The sequence below is a fragment of the Carassius carassius genome, chromosome 28 (genome assembly GCF_963082965.1).
Source record: "Carassius carassius chromosome 28, fCarCar2.1, whole genome shotgun sequence".
Classification (NCBI taxonomy): domain Eukaryota; kingdom Metazoa; phylum Chordata; class Actinopteri; order Cypriniformes; family Cyprinidae; genus Carassius; species Carassius carassius.
Window position 1 is genome coordinate 14,092,879 of NC_081782.1, and position 23,956 is coordinate 14,116,834.

A 23,956-nucleotide genomic window follows, 5' to 3' on the forward strand; every position below is an offset into this window, starting at 1 on the left:
GACAAACATTCTGAAAGTTCTTACACTGTTTGAATCCCATTTTGAATGACCCTTCACTATGCTCTGCTCCCCATTGACTACTGTTGCCTTACAGAGCATCCCATAAGATTGAACTGGAGATGTCTATGAACAGCAAGGTTTTCAGTAAAATCTGCTCAGAAAATGGTAAAAAGTAATTTGATATTACAAACCCGATTCCAATAAAGTTGGGACACTGTACAAATTGTGAATAAAAACGGAATGCAATGATGTGGAAGTTTGAAATTTCAATATTTTATTCAGAATACAACATAGATGACATATTAAATGTTTAAACTGAGAAAATTGATCATTTTAAGGGAAAAATAAGTTGATTTTAAATTTCATGGCTTCAACACATCTCAGAAAAGTTGGGACAAGGCCACGTTTACCACTGTGTGGCATCTCCTCTTCTTTTTATAACAGTCTGCAAACATCTGGGGACTGAGGAGACAAGTTGCTCAAGTTTAGGAATAGGAACGGTGTCCCATTCAGGGTTCTAGATGATCAACTGTCTTGGGTCTTTTTTGTCGAATCTTCCTCTTTATGATGCGCCAAATGTTTTCTAATGGGTGAAAGATCTTGACTGGAGGCTGGCCATTTCAGTACCCGGATCTTTCTTCTACGCAGCCATGATGTTGTAATTGATGCTGTATGTGGTCTGGCATTGTCATGTTGGAAAATCCAAGGTCTTCCCTGAAAGAGACGACATCTGGATGTGAGCATATGTTGTTCTAGAACTTGGATATACCTTTCAGCATTGATGGTGCCTTTCCAGATGTGTAAGCTGCCCATACCACACGCACTCATGCAACCCCATACCATCAGAGATGCAGGCTTCTGGACTGAGCGCTGATAACAACTTGGGTTTGTGACGATCGCGACCCAGTGAAACACAGGGAGAGAGAGATCCAAGTGCAGGTATGTTTTATTTAGGGTAATCCAAAACGTAATCCAAAACAAGCCAGGGTCAAAACCAGAAAACAGTCCAAACAAACAAACAAAGAATGAACAGGAAGAGAACAGGAACTCGGAAAGTGAGGAACTCGGGAGACAAGAAGACTGGGTATGACATGAAACGGAAGGTAAGGACTCCATAAGACAAACAGGAAAAGACGGGTAAATATAGGGAGGCTAATGACTAATAAGTGAAGACACCTGGTGCAATTAGCAGGAGTGCAATTACTGTGATGAAGGGACAAGGCTAGTGGGAATTGTAGTGCCTACGGTGAAATGCCTAAGGGGAAGTGAGCCCACTAGTGGACACCCAGGGAAACAGAGAGTAGACAGCGTGACAGGGTTTTCCTGGTCCTCTTTAGTCCGGATGACATGGCATCCCAGTTTTCCAAAAAGAACTTCAAATTTTGATTCGTCTGACCACAGAACAGTTTTCCACTTTACCACAGTCCATTTTAAATGAGGCTTGGTCCAGAGAAAACACCTGCACTTCTGGATAATGTTTAGATATGGCTTCTTTTTTGACCTAAAGAGATTTAGATAGCAACGGTGAGTGGCACGGTGGATTGTGTTCACCGACAATGTTTTCTGGAAGTATTCCTGAGCCCATGTTGTGATTTCCATTACAGTAGCATCACAGGCATCCAGTATGGTTTTCCGGGCTTGACCCTTATGCACAGAGATTGTTCCAGATTCTCTAAATCTTCGCATGATGTTATGCACTGTAGATGATGCTAACTTCAAACTCTTTGCAATTTTTCTCAGAGAAACTCCTTTCTGATATTGCTCCACTATTATTCGCCGCAGTATTGGGGGAATTGGTGATCCTCTGCCCATCTTGACTTCTGCCACTCTGAGAGGCTCTTTTTATACCCAATCATGTTGCCAGTTGACCTAGTAAGTTGCAAATTGGTCCTCCAGCTGTTCCTTATATGTACATTTAACTTTTCCGGCCTCTTATTGCAACCAGTCCCAACTTTTTTGGAATGTGTAGCTCTCATGAAATCCAAAATGAGCCAATATTTGTCATGACATTTCAAAATGTCTCACTTTCAACATTTGATATGTTATCTATATTCTATTGTGAATAAAATATACGTTTATGAGATTTGTAAATGATTCCATTCCTTTTTTCACTCACAATTTGTACAGTGTCCTAACTTTTTTGGAATCGGGTTTGTATTTCTGCAGCTGCTGAGCTCCACTCCTCACTGAATCCTTGCAGGAGCTCTGCCACCCACAAGCAAGCGTCCAGAGCCTGGCTGTCCAGCAGAGCCTGGAAACCTCCAGCATGAGGCACCACTGTTCCTCCTCGATCACTGCATGCGCCAAGCTGTGCCATCCGGCCGCTCAAGGGCTCAATGAAGGACTCACCCAGGAGAAGCCCCCCAACTGGAAGTACAGCCCCTGAACAGAGACACTCATCAATCAGGCTGTTTGAACATGCTGAGACACTTTTTCAACAGTCAGAAACTGACCTGTATGGGGATCAAAACTGACGCCAGTGATGAGCACCAGGTCACCTGTAATAGGTTCTAGCATGGGAGAGCCAATCAGACTACTGTAAATATTAAACCTAAATATAAAAAATAAATTATGCAAATAAATGATACTATATAAATACAAATAAAGTATGAAAATAATAAACCGCTAAATTTATATTTTAAATCTATATCAATATTCATATCACTTCCTTACTTAACCTACTGTTAATAATATTACAATAAAACTTAAATTCAATACATTTTATTAAATACAATTAAAAAAATTAATTTGGTGTACATCACCAATAAAATAAAAAGTATCAAAATAACAATGGTTCTAAAAGCACTTACATTGTTTCAATGAGATTATATGAAATGACCCTTTGCTTAGCCCTGCCCCTTGGTTACTGTTGCTAGTAACTGTAGGAAGGAACTGGAGTCTGAAAGGAAAAAATACCAGGAAAAACATTCTAAAATTTTTAATTAAAGTTATATTTAATTTTGCTTCATTGCCATTACAACATAACATCTAAAACATCAATAAAACTGGTGGGAATAACTCTACAGCTCATATAGACTACTACACAATTTAGCAAAAAATAATGGAAATACTTTTTATAATAAAAAGCTGTATAACCTTCAAAACTTGGCCCTTGTACTTACATCATATGCACCTCACTGTAAAAAGTTTTTATTTTTGATTCAGAATTAATTATTATGATCTGTAATCAACATGTGCTGTCGACTGAGCTTAACTTGTACTGAACCTAGAATATTCATTTAGATGTATTAACTAGCATACCGAGTGACACCCACACAAGCATCAGCTGTAAAGACAAGGGTGATGGAAGCAGAATCAAAGTCCATGTTTCCAGCCACAGGCAGTAGTTTACCAGTCTGGCGGTGCAGGTCCACTGACCAGTAACATACGGGTGTTGGAGTTGGGTTGAATTAGGCCTGTGGGGGGTCTACATGTGCAGCATTACAAGCTCTAACATCTCCACCAGTAGCTGAGAAAAGAAAAAGAGTTAAATCTTTCTGTCTTTTCGCAATCAGTCATTCCACAGAGATGCCAAGTTGAGCCTTAGAGGCCATTTGTCAGGATTTGACCAGCAAAACGTGGGCATTGTTGTAAAATACTTCCACCTAGTGGTGCAGCAAGACTTTTCAAGTCTTATGGCTAATTTTTTATTATATTCCACTAGGGGACGTGATTGCACAATCAATGACTTTTAATAGCATTATGACTGAATTACACCGTTAATGTCTGTAAACGACTCATACATATTATTTAAAAGGTCTCACCGATGACATCTTCCTTACTGAGGACTGATCCAGTAACAGGGCATAATAACTGTGCTCCAGTGCCCTCTTTAAGCAAAACCCAGGCCCCCAGCCTCTGGCTCTCTACTGATACCATCTCAGTCATCTCATCAGACAGCACAGCTACTCGCTCCAGAACACTGCACTGCACAACATTTACAGTAGTTTATGAATCATAGACTAGCATAACATTTAAATAACAATGATTTAAGTAAAAATTATTTAGAATGGGTTTACAATGGTATTTTGACACAAACTAAAGTTAGAGAATGTGAACACATTGGGATGAGTGGAGGATTTGGGCTTTGAAGTGTGTAATCAGAGAGAGGAACTGAGGGAGGTGAAGGGCATGCTGGGTAGATTCAGAAGTCAGGCAGACGTTGGTTACTGCAGCTGTGCAGATATATTGGATATAAAAAGCACATCCTAAACAAACAGATTCAGTTTCATCACAACAGCCACTAGACAGTCAATTCTAAAGATCGGATGTGAAAATAAATCACAATTGAGTGGACTATGAACAAAGCTTTAATTTATTCACTTCCTTTGTGATTATGGATCTGGAAACGCGATAAGAGGGCTGGGATGAAGATGATACTAAGATACTTATACAAACTATGTTATTCTACCAATAATTACAATACAGTTATTGAGAACCTTGAAAATGTTGACATTCAGAAACCATTCACACACTTAGCTATGTAAATGAAGACACATGATAGCATTCTGCTGCTTTCAGTTAACACTAATATAAATGTGAACAGGTTGATTTGTATGGAACTATATGATTCTTTAATGAATAGAGTTCAAAAGAACAGCATTTATTTGACACATGAACCTTATAAATAACATTATAAATGTCTTTACTCACTGTCACTTTTGATCAATTAAATGTCTCCTTGCTAAAAAAAAAAATGATTGTACAGAATAGTGTATATTGCCTTCTAAATTCATTTTTTTGTTATATCAATTCAATGCATTTTTTTCTGGCACAATAATGCAATGTCTTCATTTGGAGGCTTTTGTATATACAATATATGTGATTAAGTGTGATTAATGAATTAATTATTCAAGATAGAATGTTTAATTTGATAACACTGACAGCATTAATGTAGATACAAATCAGTTTTTTGCTGTTAAGAATTTTTCTTTGAGTTTGTCACCAAGTTTGAAACACACATATACACTTGCATAAGCAAGCAGAGATATAACAGATACATATCCGCCTCTCCATATACTGTTGCTTGATGTGTTTATCCTAGAGCGAGGTCTGGCCCTCAGCCAGCAGTCTCAGAAGACTCTCGCTATCTCTCAGTCATGCTCTGAAGGTCTTCTGCATGGCCTCTCATCTCCACCCGCAGGATCTGTAGCTGGCTGTCCAGTAGCTGTGTCAGCTGATTGCCCAGTGCTCTCCGTCGCACCATCTCCTGCTCCACCTGCCTCTCCAGACCTTTAGTTTTCCCTCCAAACATCCTCCAGCAAGGGTTTAGCTCTCTCGGCTTCCCCAGCACCCCCTGGTGGAGCTACTTCACCTGCACGTTTCCATCAATTAAACAAGTTAACAAAGGAACACTATACTTACAACTCATTTTACAAGTTATTCCACACACTTTACCCCAGGGAAGTAACAATTCACTGCTGTATTCCACACAGTATCATAGTGAACCGTGAAACAAGAGAGCCTGTAAATTGCAGCCGAGCATCTCAGTGTTGCTATTCAATATGGGTACACATGTTTGAACTTTACAAGGGTGATATTTAAAGCTCAGAGGGGCGGAAAATAGACTGTTGTTCACAGTCTATGAGTCTCACCTCTCCTCTGAGCTGCCCGATATGTATTGTGACGGACACGCTGTGCTTAAGTAGGATGTCATAGAAGGTGCTGGAACTGAAGGCTTCGAGATCCACTTGCTATTCGTAGTCCCAGAATTGATTTGACACCAGAGCCAATGCTGCGGGCAATGTGAGCACAGTCTGTGGGAATGCTAGCTCTGGATGGAGCTGATATAATTCCACAGGACAGTCAAATGTGTCAGGCCCCAATACATCTCCTGACAATCACTGCATTGACTGAGGAATCTTTGGTAACTGTGTATGATGCTGTCTAGGACTATAGGTGTTTGTCAAACAGAGATGTGGTTCGGCCAAACCGTCAGAGATATCCTAAAAACTTGAGCCATATGAGGGTAAAATAGGTCCGTTTTGCAACAGCCATCATGAATGATGTCATGGTTATCTTGAGCAGACAAGGAATCTTAGCAATGGATGTTCAAATTGGAGCAAATGTTTGTTAGTTTTTAACCATCTACATTTTTCTATCTATACACAAAAAAAGTAGCTTTAACTGCTAAAAATATAAAAAGTATAAACATTTTCCTGGTTGTTGGATATTAGATACATTACAAACATCTTTTTTGTTTTTGAGAATATATTATTATATATATATAATAACACTATATAAATAATGTTATTTTAATAATATATAAATAGTGTTACTTCCACCAATAGTATGTTTGTAAACAAAATATATAAAAATGAAAATAAAATGTGTCAATATAATAATAATGAAAGTAATGTTTCCCCCAATCTAAAAAAAAAAAAAATCCAAATCTTTAGATAACATTACACAAAAAGTTTCTACCCTACTGTTCAAAAATTTGGGTCAGTATACTATATATACTGTATGTATATGTATATATATATATATATATATATATATATATATATATAATTGCTCATTGTTAGTTTCTTAGTTTCCCATTGCTAGGGAAGTCGTGGCCTAATGGTTCGAGAGTCGGACTCCCAATCGAAAGGTTGTGAGTTTGAGTCTCGGGCCGGCAGGAATTGTGGGTGGGGGGAGTGCATGTACAGTTCTCTCTCCACCTTCAATACCACGACTTAGGTGCCCTTGAGCAAGGCATCGAACCCCCAACTGCTCCCCGGGCGCCGCAGCATAAATGGCTGCCCACTGCTCCGGGTGTGTGCTCACAGTGTGTGTGTGTGTTCACTGCTCTGTGTGTGTGCATTTCGGATGGGTTAAATGCAGAGCACAAATTCTGAGTATGGGTCACCATACTTGGCTGAATGTCACGTCACTTATTGAAAAGTATGAACAATGTTTGTTAGTGTATGTAAATTTTATAAAATACAACCATGTAATTTTCACAATAACAAACAAATTTGCCTGTAAATGTTGAGAGGAGATGAAAATATAAGATGAGATGAGTGGGGAAAACTAAGAAATCAAGAGTTTTATTGTTTTAAATAAAGAAAGTACAGTGTTTTTAAAAGAAAAAAAATATTTCCTGAAAAATGTATCACTGTTTACATATAACAATCAAGCAGCACAAGTGTTTTAACATTGATAATTATAAGAAATGTTTCTTGAGAACCAAATCAGTTAATTAATTTCTGAAGGATCGTTTGACACTGAAGACTAGACTAATGGCTGCTGAAAATCCAGCTTTGAGTCACATGAATACATTTCATTTTAAAATATATGAAAATAGAAAAGTTATTTTAAATTGTAAGAATTTTACCTGTTTTAATGTATTAATATATGTAATGCTGTTAAGTATGAGTGAAAACATATTTAAAATTCAAACCCTCAAATTTACTTTTTCGTTTAAAACAAGTGATTTTAGTTTTTAGTATTTTATTTTTAATTTCTTTAGACTAAATAGTACAGACGTTTTCATAACATTCTTAATTATTTTCTGCCATAATGGATTATAAAGGTTATCTGCTGTAATGAAAATAGATCATAATAACATGTGCATATGTAGGTGGCTGCTGAATTTGAAGGCCTACACCCCAGGCTCATGGAGACTTATGGAAAAAAGGGAGTGGGCAGATCATGCCAATAATCTGAAAGAACCCCAGTCAAACGCAGCATTAGTGTTGTACAAGCTGTCTCTGTAGAAAAAGCAGCATACCCTCTGTGACAATCTGGGACAGTGAAAATGGATGGGCAGCAGATATATCACATGTCAGCATGTACCTACACATCATACTGAGGATAGTGCTGTTGGGTCATGGTAAAAACAAGAATGTCTCCCGGATGTAGACATGCTGTTGGGTTCAAGACTCCTCCAGACCTTGTGTCATATGTACTGAACACTGATGATTTACTGGACCAATGAGAGTCCCAATCTTCCTCTTTCTTTTTGATGTTTCCTAATAAAACATATCTCATTAAACAGGTCTACTACACTGGTTGTGTGTATATATAGTAGCCTACATATTGATGTATTAGATAACAACCTCGGTCTGTATCTGTGGGCCCAAAATGGCTGTTGGTTTGCTGGCTATGTGCCAGAATCAACCTCCTGACCTCCACAGAGACAGCATTAAGCAGACCAAAGACGCCCGCCTCTGCACAACTGCAAACAGAGAGCAGGCTGCAGATAAACCGTGGTCACAAAACCCCCTCTAATCCCTGCCCTTGTCTCTGGCCACTCACCCTGTGTTTTACACTGTGTACACAGGCCTGGAGAGGTTGAGATGAACGTTGCATTGCAAGCTCCCACGGAAGTCCCAGTGTTTGAGGACAGTCTCCAGCAAGCTTCCAGACATGCTCACCTTTTAAGAAAACACAAGGGTAGTTTAATGGCAAGTAGGTCAAAGTGTTATCCTACCACTGTTTGTGCTAAGCTCTCACTTGTGTGTAAACAGGGCTGTGTTACACTCTCAGTGTCCTGTGCAAGTCCCTCACATTGTGTACTTTGTTGTAAAGTTATCCAGTCATACTGCATTTCCTTCTTTTTTGCAGTTAATTGTCCTATGGATTATGACACTTGAAAGAAGGAATAAAAAAAAAATCAAGTTTTTGCTTGCTGTTGATCTGTACACAGTCATGTCATAACAGTGACATTACTTACAGTACATTTCCATTGAGTTATTTATATAAAATAAAAAAAAATATTTAAATACACTTTAATTTATTTCTAATTGTTATTATTTAATTTGAATACATTTTATTTCAAATTATGTTGATTTATGAAATTATGATAGATAATTGTTTTAAAATCATAACAACAAATATGTGTTGTTATTTTTAAAAGAAACTTAAACTTAAATTATCAACAACAAAAAAACTAAAAGAGCTAAAATAAAATATAAATATGACATGAAAATTGCAAACGCACATAAATGTACTAGACTAAAAGATTAAATGAAAATAATTCAAATATTAATAAATATAATAACAAAATGTAAATAAAACTAAAACAGCACTGCAACACAGTTTGCATAAAACGATTTCAATGATTTAAAAATTTCATCCATATTGGAAATACAGTCACATTTATCAATTAATCATACCTGAATATTATATTTCTGACAAAAATTACTTACTGTATTTTTTATATATATATTTCTTTTGACAGGCTACAATGCTTAAATGCATGCACCTTAAAATATTCCCCAATTACTCCTAACATGAAAAAGTGAGAGGTTTTAAATTGCATTTGTAAGTAAATAAATTTAATACAGAAAAGTTAGACTTAATTTATTTATCAAGACGTTATTAAACAAATGACATACAATTTTACTATCTGGGGGAAAACAGCCATTAGGCACATTGCTTGTAATGTGTTACCTCAAGACCAAACACTACTACAGTATGAGGCAGTTTCACCATGTTTTGGGCCTCCTTACTAACACTTAATCATGATGTGGATGGACTATAGGCCTGACCAGTTGATTAGACTCAGAACTAAGCTCCGGCACCAGCCGACACACTCGACCCTGACTGGCTCAGGCCTGGACAGTCTTCTGCAATCAAACAGGTCCAGGGAACCATCATAACCCTCATACATAACAGGATATGGACATTACTGGAGGGTACAACAACTGACATATTGCTCAATGAGAAAACTGCGTCACTGGGTCATAAGTCACACATTATGCTCAGTTATACACAAGTGGCCTCTATGTGTGTGCTAAAAGTTCATGGAGAAAGGTATTTTGCTTTAGAGGTCACTGACTTGCTGGTCAACCATTGAACACTAAGAAGATTGGATGTCCTTCATAAGCAAAATAACCAAGTTGTCACACACCATTCATAAAATTTTGAATGGCGATGACTGAATGGCGAGTATGTCATCATCACAGTGCAAACAGCATGACTGTAATACAGGTTTCTCAATATTACTTCAGTTTCCTCTGTCCTAGTGGATACTCACCTGCTGAGAGCAATACTGTTTCCACTACTTGTGGTCCAGACATTCTCCATGCTGGTTATGTGCTCTTCCATCCTTGCAGATCTCATAGAGCTTCAACACAGTCTTCTCATTTCTGTGCGTATCCAAAAGTACATGGACACAGTCCGTCACTGGCCTACATTCAGGATTGGGAAGATGGCAGCCATTAGAGACAATAATTCCTGACTAATTTCCCTAGTTACTAGTAACTGATGAAAAGAACATTCAACTGTCAGTGAGAGTGGTAACCACACTCCCACTATAGGGAGTCTGGTTCTAAAAACTTGATCCAAATGACCCTCACCTCCATCTGGACAATAAAAAACTTTCAGGGTGCACCAAATTAGAAGGGTAATCTTGCTCCAATTATCAAACTCAGTTCCATTCTGAAAGGAATAATTTACTCAAAAATGAAAATTTACTCACTCTCAGATCAACCGAAATGAAGATGAGTCTGTCTCCTCATCAGAACAATTTAGAAATGTATCATTTTATTGCCCGTTCACCAATGGATCCTCTGCAGTGAATGGGTGCCGTCAGAATGAGTGTCCAAACTGCTGATATAAAATTACAATAATCCACAAGTAATCCACATGATTACAGTTCATCAATTAATGTCTTGTGAATTAAAAGCTGTTTGTTTGTTTGTCCATCATCTAATCCAACAGGGGGGCTTTGTACTGAAAAATTTGTCAGTACGGTTTATAAACTGAGGGGAAAGATTGCAAAACCGTCGACACAGATTTTATTTTTTTTCTCCTACAGGTGACGTGCCGGGCTCCGTAAATGGCTTGCAATTAAATGATCATGGAAATAATTTTAACATAATAAATATCAAAATGATTAATTCACTCTTTTTAGATCATTGTAATCTAAAGTAATTGTATAATGCATTTTCAGAGTTTAACAGCAAAAGGGTACAACATCATTATTTTTATTATTAAAATACACATGTATTATGTGTTCCTGTAGCTCAATTGTTAGAGCATTGCATATCAAGCGCAAGGTTGGGGGTTCGATTCCCCGGGAACACGATAGGTAAAAATTGATAGCCTGAATGCACTGTGAGTTGCTTTGGATAAAAGTGTCTGCTAAATGCATAAATTTAATTAAAATTCTAATTTAATTTTAAATTTACATAAAATTTGCCAAAATATGTGATCAAGGCATGGTAAAGAGTTGAAGACCCAGGGACTTTTAATAAACACCCATTTGATGCATTTACACATTTTTGTGTCCCAGAAAAATTCAAGAAACCTGGTTTGCAGGAAGATCTTATTCATGAAGTCTTAGAGTTGTGTTTGATCCAACAGCTGTGCTCAGTCTTGGGGTAAAGAACCAATAAAGTAGGGTAGGCCAGCAGAGGCAAACCCTGACGAGCAAATCATGTCAGTTTGCGGTCCAGGGCTCTGAGACAGCTTGAAGGCATACAGGAAGCTCTCTCCCTGCCATGATGAATGATTCATGAACAGTCTAAAGATAAAGTATGCCAATAGGTAGAAAGATGCAACCTGATGCTGCCAGTTCAGATTACAGGCCACAGTGAAACCATGAAACTGTTTCATGTTTTTGGCTGTGCTTTAAATGTCTTTCAGCACACCTAAAAAATCATTAAATCAGTCACAAGTTGCAGCTGTATGAGAAAAAGTCCTATCAGATTTTTTTTTACTATAGGGTGCACTTTCTGAAATGCTTTGGCAGGAGAAGAGAACATTCCAGGCTCTCTGTATACTTACAAGCAGTGGGACACTAAAACAACAAACCTTGTTTTTCACATCCTTTGGCTTCATTTGTTTGATGCGCACCCTGTAGGTGAGAAGGCCATGGTCAGCCTAGTAAGCGGATTGTGATATCTGGGTTAAAGTTGAATCTGTAGGATCCAGAGCCCTATGTTAGTATAAACAAGCTTGAATTAACACAAAATGTTTACATCTTTGAACTGCAAGGAAATCATATCCAGCATTGACAATACAAAACGGTCATACAATTTGAAGTGATTAATAATATTTTAAAAAGCGTGAATCTATTCAGTTAAACACTATGCTTACCATACTTATAATGACATAATTTTTTTGTAATGTGCTTCAAAAACATATTAATTAATTATTTTTAAGCTGAGTGTGTGTGGACTATTGAGCTAATGGTTCACATTCCACACACTTTTAGCCCTATATGAGAATAAACTCAATGATTATGTACGTAGCTTTAGTGTTGCAGTTGTAAAATTGCAATATGATAAAACATACTGATAAAAAGAATAAAACCACATGACTATATAGTTAGACTACTTATTAACTGATACCCATTTCCACAAAACAAACTGTTGCACAATTTGTTATCGCAAGTTTAACTCAATAAGGTGTTTCCAAACATGGAGAGTTATCCTGCAGTCCCTTCCTGGAGAACAACTGAAGAGTTCAGACGCAAAAGCATTTTTCTCAGGTTAATAAAAATGCTAATTTTAGAAAAAATAAATAAATAATCAAACGGACTTAGAGGCTATTGCATCTGAGCTCTTCAACTTTGTATTTAAAGATCTTATTTACTTCACTAGTGATGCAAGCGTCGCTATGACTTGAGTAGGTTGAATCAGTACGTGATATCCTGAATCATTCGAACAGTTCACTCACAAACTGAATCATTTAGAGCTAGTTCTCAGCAAAGCGGTAACAGGAAACCTTGAGAACAAACCAACGCTGTAATAATAATAATAATAATAATAGTGCTGTCAAACGATTAAACGTGATTAATCATATCCAAAATAAATGTTTTTGTTTACGTAATATGTGTATAGGCCTACTGTGTATATTTATTATTTATTTATATAAATGTAGTCTATATATTTAAGAAAATATGTTATGTTTATATATTACATTTAGCCTATATAATATATATATATATATATATATATGAAACAAAACATAAAACTGCATCTTATTGTTTGTCTGCGATGAAGAACATTTTTATTAAGTGCTGTGTCACTTGAATTTGTCTTTTCTGAGACAAGGGACGCTAAATTTGTGAATGAATGCAATGAGAGATCTGCTGAAGTGTATAAAGTCTGTTTAGTTTCCATTCGATTTTAGGTCAATGATAAGATATAACTTCACAGCCAACATTTTTTTTTTCTTCTCAGATAAGAAATTTAACTAGTGATACACTACTGATATTATGAAATAAGGAAAAGGTAAAAGTGTACCATAACTGCACGGCATAACATCTCTAACTAAATTGTGTCATTGCCCAGTAAGCCATGGTACAAAATGAATGGAGCAAACTACAATGACGTAGTGGTTTACTGTAGATTTGCTCAACACATTACCCAATACACAAAACAGAATGTTTGGTAACTAAAACGATGGCCTTTGTATGGCAAAATTCCCTTTGCACTGTTCATTCTTGCCTAATGCTCACTGCGGCTGCCAGAAAGTGGGGTCTAAACTGGAATAATCAAATGTTTAAAGTAAGCTGCTTTGTACAGTACATCACGAGCTACGACCCATAGACTCAAAGCAAACCTAAAAGGAAACAAACAAACAAACAGCACCTCTGTTTGAGCCAGAGATAATGCAGCAAGCACAGGCCTGGACATTTGAAATTAAAGGTATTAAAACCTGTTCAAGTAAGAGTTGACCAAACACCTCCAGTTAGTAGAAAACCTGTTCCAATAGCATTGACCTCGCCTGACTTGGAATTGCGTCAATATTGGCCTTGATGTGGCATTAGTAAATACTTTGAATCTGTGTTGTTGGAAGAGAGCAGATCTGAAGTGGCCAATCGGCAAAATACCTTTAAGTTTCTTGCGACTATAGTTATCAAACTGACCCTCAGATTGGTATGTATTGACACAGATGAACAGCAGGACAACCTCTGATAAGAGAAAGCTTTAAATGTGGACCCTGAGAAGAAATTCTCATTTTCTCATCAACAGGTAAGAGACAAATGTCAGCTTAAATAGAATAATTAATTAGCTACATGTAAATTGTCCACTTTAAAAAAAAATATTATCAGTCAATAACATTTAAATGAATGGATCTAAATACTTAAATCTTCTTTCTGTTTTTATTTTCTATTTCTAGAATAACCTTCAGTTAATTAAAATGAATCTGCAGTTTGTTACACTGGCTTTGGTCTTTGCTACCACAACAGGTTTGTTGTCTCTTTAAGTTTATTACCTCTAAAACGGGGATTATTATCATCATTCTTATTTTACATTGATCTAATGCAACCATGCTTCCCTTCAGCATTTCCAATCGATGAGATCAGTCGAGAAGCATGGAGTTTGCAGAGAGACAATCAGGCGACTGAAAAGAAAAATTTCGCCAAAGATTCAAAGTAAGTTCACTCTCATAGTAGTGTTGAATAACAGGCACAATGACTTGATGCTTATTTATTTTGTTCATTTTTTTTTATTAAAAATGTAATTCATACATGACATGTCTTGAATACATTCCTTTTGTGATGAGCATGTTTTTAGTTTGTAAATTAAAATCACATTTTAATATTTTTGAGGGGACTTGAAGTCAAAAACACATTTACGAAATGTTTTTGAAAATACTGGAAATAGGTGTACGCTCAAATGTTTTCAGAGTGTATGGAAAATGTTTCTTTTTACTTGATGGTTATACCACTTGACATTTAAATTGAAACATTTCTTGAAAATTGTATTAAAGTTTCTTAAACCATATGAACCATCAGGAATACAAAAAGTACATCACGAATAACTAGTTTTACAAGATTTTTCATTTTCTTTATCATGGACGATCCTGTCCACATCCAAGTCATGATCCAAATCATTAACCCCTGATCCTGTTTTGCAGTGGTGTGTGGAAGAACCATGTGGTGAGCAGTGACCTTTACTCCCAAGACTCTCACAACCCCATGGCGGCTGAACTGAAACGAAAGCTGAGTATGGAGTCTGAGCGTCTGAGGGATCGTCTAAAGCAGGAGCTCGCTGAGCTGAGGGACAGACTATCTCCTTACCCCAGCCACCCAAAACACACCATGGCCAATATCAAGGAGTTCCTCGCCCCCTTCACTAAGCAGCTCCAGACAGCTCTCCAGTCCAACACTCAGGAACTCTGTGAGAAACTCAATCTGAACCTCCAGGACCTGAACCCAGAGGAAGCCACACTCTACCAGGAGGCAGTGCAGAGGATCACGCTAGCTCTGGATGAAAGCCACCAGAAAAGGACAGCAGCCTTCGAGGACTTTAAAACAAAAGCATTTGAGGCTGTAGAGGAGGAACGAGACAGCAGTGTAAAGGAGCTTTGGGAGGAAGTCACTGCCAGGCTGGGACAGGAAGTGTGTACCTTCAGTTTAGAGGTACAAGGGAAGGTGGCGGCACTTAAGATAGCATTGGCAGACCATCTAGCCTTGGCACAGCCTCCAAGGGATGTGATGACTTCAAAAGTGGATCAGTTCTGCCAGAATTCCTCAGCTCGGAATCAACAGTTTATTTCTAACTTAGACCAACAGATGATCGCTCTACAAGAAAACCAGAGTCATGGTGAGTCATCAGCTGGTTTCCATCAGACAAACATAGAGTCCATACAAGAGGATTTCTCAACCAGACTCACAGCTCTATTACAAGACATTGTACACACTCTAAATTAAACAACACACCACCATTCCAATCAGAAATTCAAATGTAATGTAGTGTAAATAATAGCATTTATGTTCAGATTGTACATTGGGACCTGTAACTTTTGTAGAACAATATTGTTGTTTGTACAGTTTTCAGAAAGAACCTTATGTAAAGCTCAGTGAAATACAGTGAAGTGAAAGACAGAACAGAAAAGCTTTCTTCCTTTTACTGAAGATATTTTGTGTAATGTGTGGATATGTTTCACAAACATGTAAATAAAAAGTTCAATTTGTACATATTTGAAATGAATTTATGTTGTCTATTGATTATTGCCTCAACTACAGTGTATGAATAAAAGTTATTTCTAAATAAATCACATCTAAACAATTGTAAAATAATAGATTACAGGAAGCAGCAAGTCATTGGCTAATGCAGGGGTTTTCAAACTGGGGTCTGCAGAAAATAAGAAAAAAAGTTATACACAAATAAAACTTGTACTTGTCCTTTTTATGATACAGTCAAACTAAAAGCCAGTGATTTAATTTAGAAAACAACATCTTAATAATATCAAACTTAATATTTCTCACACAATATAAATGGTAAAATATAGCTGCCTTTATATTTCAAGATGAGGGTCTTTCAATCAGGGTCCTGGCATCAAAAAGTTTGAAAACCCCTGAGCTAACGTGTAGAAGAAGCTATGTGTAATCAAAATATTACAAAAGGATTTTATCCACAGTTTGTTCCTCTCAGTAATTCAGCTGTGCCTCTTACTGTATCATTCTGCTAACACACATCTAAAACATATCAAACAAACTCAACAGCAGTATTCGCATTTACATGAGATAACTAAGCATTTGAGTTTTCTTCCAAGCGCATGATGACTAGTCTACACAGTGCTGTCTAAATAGATTAAAATATGCTAAATATGCATTATGTGATGTGATCAGACGTCTTATCAGCATATCAAATTAAGCTTCATTCAACACAAAACAGATGGCGAGTTGATGGATCTCTTAGTGGAAAGCCCGAGGCAGAGTTCCGGCCCAGCAAAACCTCTTCATGACAAACCATCCAGCCATAACCAGCAACACAGCACCGCCGGTGGCAAAAATGACCCCCACCACCACTCCAGCCACATTCATATTGTCCCTGTTTAACGGCTCACTGCCTCCTGATTCACAAGACAAACAAACAGTTACAGTCAACATATGGCACTGTGTTGTTTTAGCCTTTACAGTTGCATCAAAGTGCAATATTTTGTGCTATATTTAATTATTTTTAAATACTTTAAAAAACAATTTTTTCTGTTTTGAGATTTTACTATTTTGTTTTTAATTTTACAATTTTGTATGTGTGCAGCTCATATGACCTATTATTTTAAAATAAAATGCTATGCCATATATTGTTTAATTTTTGTTATATACTTTATATATTTTTTTATTATTATACTATATTTTATATATCATATTTGTATGTTTTGTAAATATATATATATATTAAATATATATATATTTTTTTTACTATTTTTGTAATTATTATGTCCGCAGGTTTATGACCTTAAAGGGATACTCCACCCCAAAATTTGTCATTAATCACTTACCCCCATGTCATTTCAAACCTGTAAAAGCTTTGTTCGCTTTTGGAACACAATTTAAGATATTTTGGATGAAAACTGGGAGGCTTGTGACTGTCCCATAGACTGCAAAGTACTGTAAGTTACACTGTCAAGGTCCAGAAAAGTATGCAAAAGCATCGTCAGAATAGTCCATCTGCCATCAGTGGTTCAACTGTAACGTTATGAAGCGACGAGAATACTTTTTGTACACGAAGAAAACTAAAAAAAAAAAAATGACTATTCAACTATTCCTTTAGCAACAGTCTCCTCTGTGTCTCTCCACATCGCTCTTCTGTGTCAGCCGAGCCACAAGGATGCACTGTTTTCTTTCAAAATCAAAGCATAAATAAACGTAGAAACAGCGCATCCTTGTGGAGAGACACAGAGGAGACTGTTGACAAAGGAATTGTTGAATAAAGTCATTATTTTTGTTTTATTCACGTATAAAAAGTATTCTCGTCTCTTCAAAAGATTACGGTTGAACTAACGATAGCACATGGACTATTCAGACGATGCTTTCCATACTTTTCTGGACCTTGACACAGTTATTTACTTTGCAGTCTATGGGACAGTCACAAGCCTCCCAGTCTTCATCCAAATTATATTAAATTGTGTTCCGAAGACAAACAAAGTTTTTACGGGTTTGGAACGACATGGGTGTAAATGATTAATGACAAAATTTTCATTTTGGGGTGGAGTATCCCTTTAAGATGGTATAGCACCAAATATATTTGTATACATTTTCTATACTATTTACTTTTTTTACATTTGACTATATTAACTTTTATGATATTATTAAATATTTTCTAACAGAATTTAAAATTACCTAATTGCAAAATTAAGATTAAAATGGTATACAGATGGCTTCAAATATTACACACATTTTCTAAAAAAGAAATAACATTTTATATTTCTATAAATAATATGTATACAGCTTTAAACACCTTAATTTGAGTATTCTAACACCATTTTAAAATATTTAGATTGCAGTTTCAAAAAGAATCCCATACCAGAGGCCAATGCAGAGGGAACCTCATTCTCTACAGGATCAAAAAGAGAGAGTAGTGAGGCATCTCAAAATCTCTCTCATTTAGAATTCAGTATGTTTGATAGTAAGCTGGATCTCAGACTTGTCTCATTCTGGATTCATGTGTGTATGCGACTGACTTACTCAGGGCTGCGGTGTATAGAGGACCCACAGAAGCTGTGGCAGCATCTTTTACTGGCGATCCGTAAGGTTCTAGGGCCCTTCGCCTTCGTGTTCTGTTGCAAGACTGTACGAGAAAAATAAGTAAAATGATAATTGGATATAGTTTCATTAGTAGTATTCCAGCCAATCCATTCTTTTCAAACAGTAAAAGATTCCTACATCCAGTAGTTCTTGACATTTGTTCGGTTCACAGAGTCGCAGTATGCAGTGCAGGTATATAGTAGACATTTCTTGATTACGGTGCTCCACAAAGCGGAAAGCTTCAAATGAAAATCTGGAAAACTTGGAGAGGCCATTATAAAGCACCGCTGTCCGGTTCTGTACCACACATCTGTCATAAAACAATAGAGAAATATTGATGTAGCACAAACATCAACATCTAAGAGTCAAATTTTGTGTTATGAGCAATAAATTCTTAATAAGAAGTAACTCACCCTGTGAAAAAGCTGTGCTGTATGTTCTTGGTTTGATTATAAGGTGATGGGGTTGCAAAACAGTGGTCCAGCAAGAGATGGAAACTGAAAAAATTGTATTTCATTTCACAATAAAACCCTTAAGAAACATGCAATTCAATGGCCAAGAGAAAACGGCGATTTTCTTACTTTCCAGTCAGATTGGCAGCTTTTACTTCAACATAGACTTTACTGCGCAGCTCTAATCCAGTAGGTGGAACCACCAATGGGCTGTTAAAATCTGTGCTCTGATACAGAAATAATTTAAAAATATGCCTTGTAGTTTTGAGTATGTTTTAAATGGCACATATTTTTAAATCAGAGTGAAGGATTTAGGACAAATCCCTACTTACATTGAAGACTCCCATGCTGAGTGTGTCAATGAAAGTACCATTGTTGTCTCTAGTGGCCACTGACACTGATGACCTGCATGAAGAATATTAATCAATCAGGCCTTTTGCTGTCATTGGTGAAGTATGCAGTGGAGGGTGAATGTCTGAATACACACGCTACAATCTGAGTGTTGTTGATGAGATATTCCAGTGGGTAGCGGCAAGAGAAGTGGTAGTAGAGGTCTGTGGAGTAACTGATGACGCCCTCTGAGGAGCTAGCCGTATCAATGTATCCTGTGATAATGACGGACTGAACGCTGGAGAACATGCTGAATGGACCAGAGGAGCTGGGCACCTCATCCACAATCTAAAAATGTCCAAAGGGAAATTCAACAAAGTGCTATAAAAAATGCAATGCAATACATTTGAATTATTTTTAGCATTTTTAAAATAATTTGTTGTACTTTTTTAATACTTTTATATATATAAAAATGTATTAATTAATAATAAATTTATCTTTTTCAAATTAAAATTAATATAATTATATATATATATATATATATATATATATATATATATATATATATATATATATATATATATATATACATATATATTTCTTTTTTTGTTTAATGTAATTAATTTTTAATTATTTTCTACATTGTACTGCTTTTAAAAATATTTTTAAAAAGGATTTATCAGGTCAATTTAAAAAAAATTATATATTTAAAAATACTTTTATATACTTTATATGATTATAATACATTATTTTATTTATATCATATTTATTAGCATACTGTATTTTTACATTTTTAGATTTTTTTATGTTTCTCTATTTGTTTATTTATTTTTCAAAATTAGTATGCATGCAGCTTTTATGACACCATTTACTTGGCAATTTGGCAAAAGGATAAAAACTTATTTTTTCTTCGCACCTGCAGAGACTGTCTACATGGGTTCTCCTGGCTGTGGTTGAATGGCAGATGATAGCGGATGACAGGTGGGTTGACAGTGGTATCAATGGTACCCTTGCACTGGGGATCATTACGCTCCCCGTTCAAGGCCAGGCCGTTGGGGTCAAAGCCTGCCCACTCAGCAGTGCACAGGTTTACCTCCAGAGTGATCGTGTTAGTGCCACAATCTACCACCAGATCATTGTTGTCTAACCAAAAAGAGAGCTGTTAGTGTTGAGCAAATTGCAGAGAATGGAGGATTGTCTCACATTTGGAAGGTCAGAGACTCACCTGGAACCCTGTTAAACACTGCGGAGCAGTTATAGGCTGAGTGAGCTGGCTGCAGGATGAGAGCCAGTGCACAGACGCAGAGCCACAGCATCATTCTTGCTATAGAGCAATGGCAGATCATAACTAATAAAATCACAGATCGAAAAGTCAAGTCCTTCAATATTACAACCCTAACTTCTGTTACAGTTATAATCATGATAAAAGTAATTACTTTTAATGTATTGTGTTATTTTTTTAGCATTTAAGAGAAAAAAAGCAGTAAATATCAGTATAAAGAAACAGTATACCATACCTGTTTAGCTCTCAGGCAAGGGAACGGACACTATTTGAGAAAGGTGATGAGATGTTTCTTATATAGCGTGGACCCCAGGCATAATTCAGGTGCAGGGAGTGTCTCATCCCTCCTCCTAAATTACAGTACAGTTCCTTCCCAATCTTCTTTTGGTTTACAATAAAAGTCAGTGAATACAGTGACAATGAGATTTGATGCATATCCAAGAGACAGCAGTTCTGATTTTCAGATAAGCCAAATAAATGAAGACTAATAGAGTTGTGATTATGACCACAAACAGATAAAAGACATATGTTGATAGGTTTATATTAGCATTATTCTACAAGCTAAAGCATTTTTTTTAATACTATTAGAATCAGTTTTAGCATTCATTATGTATAAGCTGGAAACTTCTATGTACACTGACATCTATTTGTTTATAAAATGCATTAATTAAATCTGCTGACTGATTGTTTTAAAAGAGAGTGAAACAAATTGAGCAACGTTTAATTGTGCAAATGAATGCAGGTTTGTTGTAAGACTAATGTTTTTGTTATATTGCTGTAAATTACATGAAACATATATCTTTAAACTTGTTGTCTATGTGTTAACCAACTGAAACAACTGTCCAGAATCTTGATTTGTCTATTTTTGCCCAATTGAGAACGCTTTTATTTTTTGTCACAGTATTAAATGGCAAAGCCTTAGAATGTAAATTAAGAGTCTATTGTGTATAAATCATTTGAAACATAAAATGTTGCATCATCTCCTGGAAATAGAACATTATGAATACGAGAAATGTGATAATCTGCCACAAGGCATGAAACACAGAGCACTGAAAATAGCCTTTGTCCATCTGGCTCGCATGCGAGCATCATCTATTGTGTTCTGAGAGCTGCTAGATCAAGACACCCCTGCTAAAGGCTAAAGGGTCACTTCTGACTGAGTGATGGTGATATCTGACAAAGAACTTTGAATGAAGCACATACACCTGTTTATGCCAAAAAGCCCCTCAGTGTGAGAACATGTTTCACATATTATGCTTGCCTTGGATGCGTCACACCTTGATGATTTTCTGTTTTCCATAAGAGAATCATACTTTTTCAAGAAGTCAAACAACATGCACAGTCAGATAAGGACAGAATTGACAGAATCTATACTGTGGTTATGTTCTGTAATTTATAAGCCATAATTCATAAATGTATAGGGAAACATCCCTAATAAGGATTTACAACAATTTCTGATTTCATCCTTTAACTGCAGGATATTTTAGCCAGACCGAAAACACAGTAACAAGAGAACAGAAAGAAACACATAAAGAGAAAGTGCATCCTAATTTAATATTCCTCTTCATTTCTGTAAAAAGATATACTGGGAATTTACACACAGTGTGGGAAAACCATTGCAATGTTTACTCAAATCATAATTCATGACTCCTTTATGATTGATGGCCTAATGCTATGTCAGAAATCTGTACAATACAATGCTTGCAAATTTTACAACTGGAAAAAAAATCGAGGAAAGCTTTTGAAAGGAAGACAACTGTTACAGCATTAGAGTATCTAAGATCTGAATAAAGGATAGGAACGATTGAGCATCTTCAGAACAAATAGTACTAGTACTATACTACCACCTGCTGGTTCAAAAAACCAAACAAAACATAGCAACACCAATATTTTTGCCAGCAAATTAGCAAAGACATCGTCAGCCATCTTCATAATAATAATAATAATAATACATTTTTGTTCTGTCCGTCCTATATTAATACCATTCGGCCTCTAGACCTGTTAGGGAGCAAAGATCTGATTTCTTCTCAAACTCCTCTCTTAGTTATTATAAGAGTTAGTTTGTAGGTATGTTAATTACTCATATCTGGCTGCTGCTTCCAGGTTATAGAAAATGCATTGCATTTGGTGAGATAAACTTTAATGTCCATTCTATATGCATGTGTAATAAATATGCATGCAGCAGCAACCACACGAGGTGACACAAGCTGAACATACCTAAACAAATTGTACAAGTTGCATTTTACTGTAGATTATGTAAAATAAGGCCAACGTCGAAAATGCAAAGAAGGCATTCTCTGAAAATAGTCATTTTTATATTCAGCATACACAAAAACTAGTTCTGGTCCCCAAATTTGAAATTTTTCAAGTGTGCTTACATATGGGTTACACTGTTGTGACAAGACTTTATAAACAAGTCACTGAATCCTTCATTCAGTCGGTTCATTCAAAAACACTGATTCTGGAATAGCATTCTAGTATACTTACTATTTTTCTAATATCTCTCTATGACAGAAAGAGTGGTATTAGCCTCTGGTAATCCGTGAGTCATTGAATCATTCACTCAAACAATTAATAAAAATAAATAAATAAATAATTTAAATTAGGTACAAAACGAAAAGTATGTTGCTTGAAGACATGCTGCGATTCTGCCGTGGCCGAGAAAAAATAGGAGTAGTTAAGAATAGTTCACTCAAAAATGTTAATGCTGTCATTAGATACTCACCCTAATAATGTTCTAACCATTGGAACACAAATTAAGATATTTTTGATGAAATAGTGGTTAATTTCTTCTCTGTCATGTCAGTCTTCAACACACTTTCAGGACAGTTCCACAACACGTGTGACATTTTTAAATAAAGTTGTTATTTTGTGGGTTTTTTTGGGCACAAAATGTTTTCTCATAGCTTCCTAAATTACGGTGGAACCACTGATGTCACATTGATTATTTTATTTATGTCATTTCTGGGCCTTGAACACGGTGTTTGTATTGCTTTCGTTCGGAGGTTCCCCTTTAACTAACATGAAATGTAAGTCTAAAATATAAGTTACGGAATATTAATGTAAAAGCTGTTAATAGAACAATGTAAATGTAAATACATATGTAATGATGTAAATAGAACAATGAAAAACCCCTCGCAATTGTGCTGTTTTTCAAAAGGTTTCAATACAGTGGTTCTCAAAAGAAGTGACTTGTTCCTAATAAAAGGGACATGACAGACTGCATGCAGTGAGGAGGGGCAATGAGTCTGGGCAGCCCGCCAGAGATCAGCACAAACAAACTACACATGCAATGCCACTGGCCTGATGGCCTCACCCTTATTTCTCCAAAACCTCATGAAATCTGCTGGATCTGTTCATTATACCTTACAAAGATTTCACTGCATATGTGATCATACAGTAACACAGTAGGTGGTTGACTCTTCCAAGAATGTAACCCATGTTTAAATTGGGCCTCTTGTAAGTGTCAAG

At 36.3% G+C, this 23,956-nt stretch overlaps 2 protein-coding genes and 1 long non-coding RNA gene across 3 annotated transcripts; 1 reads left to right on the top strand and 2 right to left on the bottom strand.

The window, feature by feature from the left end:
- Positions 1-9,502: 9,502 nt before the first annotated feature.
- On the bottom strand, positions 9,503-11,821 carry LOC132108425 (uncharacterized). Its single transcript, XR_009424444.1, has 3 exons — positions 11,749-11,821; positions 9,968-10,121; positions 9,503-9,557 (listed from the first exon to the last, which is right to left on the bottom strand). It is a non-coding gene; the product is annotated as an uncharacterized LOC132108425 (long non-coding RNA).
- A 1,979-nt stretch (positions 11,822-13,800) lies between these two features.
- zgc:162608 (uncharacterized protein LOC100037332 homolog) lies at positions 13,801-15,870 on the top strand. Its single transcript, XM_059514479.1, has 4 exons — positions 13,801-13,916; positions 14,065-14,134; positions 14,230-14,320; positions 14,806-15,870. Exons 2-4 carry the CDS (start codon positions 14,086-14,088, stop codon positions 15,599-15,601), a joined length of 936 nt encoding a protein of 311 aa, XP_059370462.1. The 5' UTR covers positions 13,801-13,916; positions 14,065-14,085; the 3' UTR covers positions 15,602-15,870.
- A 195-nt stretch (positions 15,871-16,065) lies between these two features.
- Positions 16,066-21,051, bottom strand: LOC132108028 (zona pellucida-like domain-containing protein 1). The gene is made up of 11 exons (XM_059514480.1): positions 20,721-21,051; positions 20,429-20,527; positions 20,120-20,346; positions 19,361-19,551; positions 19,206-19,278; positions 19,003-19,100; positions 18,835-18,918; positions 18,560-18,731; positions 18,362-18,464; positions 18,201-18,230; positions 16,066-16,746 (listed from the first exon to the last, which is right to left on the bottom strand). Exons 2-11 carry the CDS (start codon positions 20,520-20,522, stop codon positions 16,589-16,591), a joined length of 1,230 nt encoding a protein of 409 aa, XP_059370463.1. The 5' UTR covers positions 20,523-20,527; positions 20,721-21,051; the 3' UTR covers positions 16,066-16,588.
- Positions 21,052-23,956: the final 2,905 nt, after the last annotated feature.

Bases quoted from the DNA above. Each gene is read 5' to 3' on its own strand.
- zgc:162608 (XM_059514479.1), top strand. From the start codon at position 14,086: ATGAATCTGCAGTTTGTTACACTGGCTTTGGTCTTTGCTACCACAACA. The intron at 14,135-14,229 runs GTTTGTTGTCTC...GCTTCCCTTCAG, and splicing joins GGTCTTTGCTACCACAACAG to CATTTCCAATCGATGAGATC. The intron at 14,321-14,805 runs GTAAGTTCACTC...CCTGTTTTGCAG, and splicing joins AATTTCGCCAAAGATTCAAA to TGGTGTGTGGAAGAACCATG.
- LOC132108028 (XM_059514480.1), bottom strand. From the start codon at position 20,522: ATGATGCTGTGGCTCTGCGTCTGTGCACTGGCTCTCATCCTGCAGCCA. The intron at 20,347-20,428 runs GTGAGTCTCTGA...CTTTTTGGTTAG, and splicing joins AGTGTTTAACAGGGTTCCAG to ACAACAATGATCTGGTGGTA. The intron at 18,465-18,559 runs GTAGGAATCTTT...TTTCTCGTACAG, and splicing joins AATGTCAAGAACTACTGGAT to TCTTGCAACAGAACACGAAG.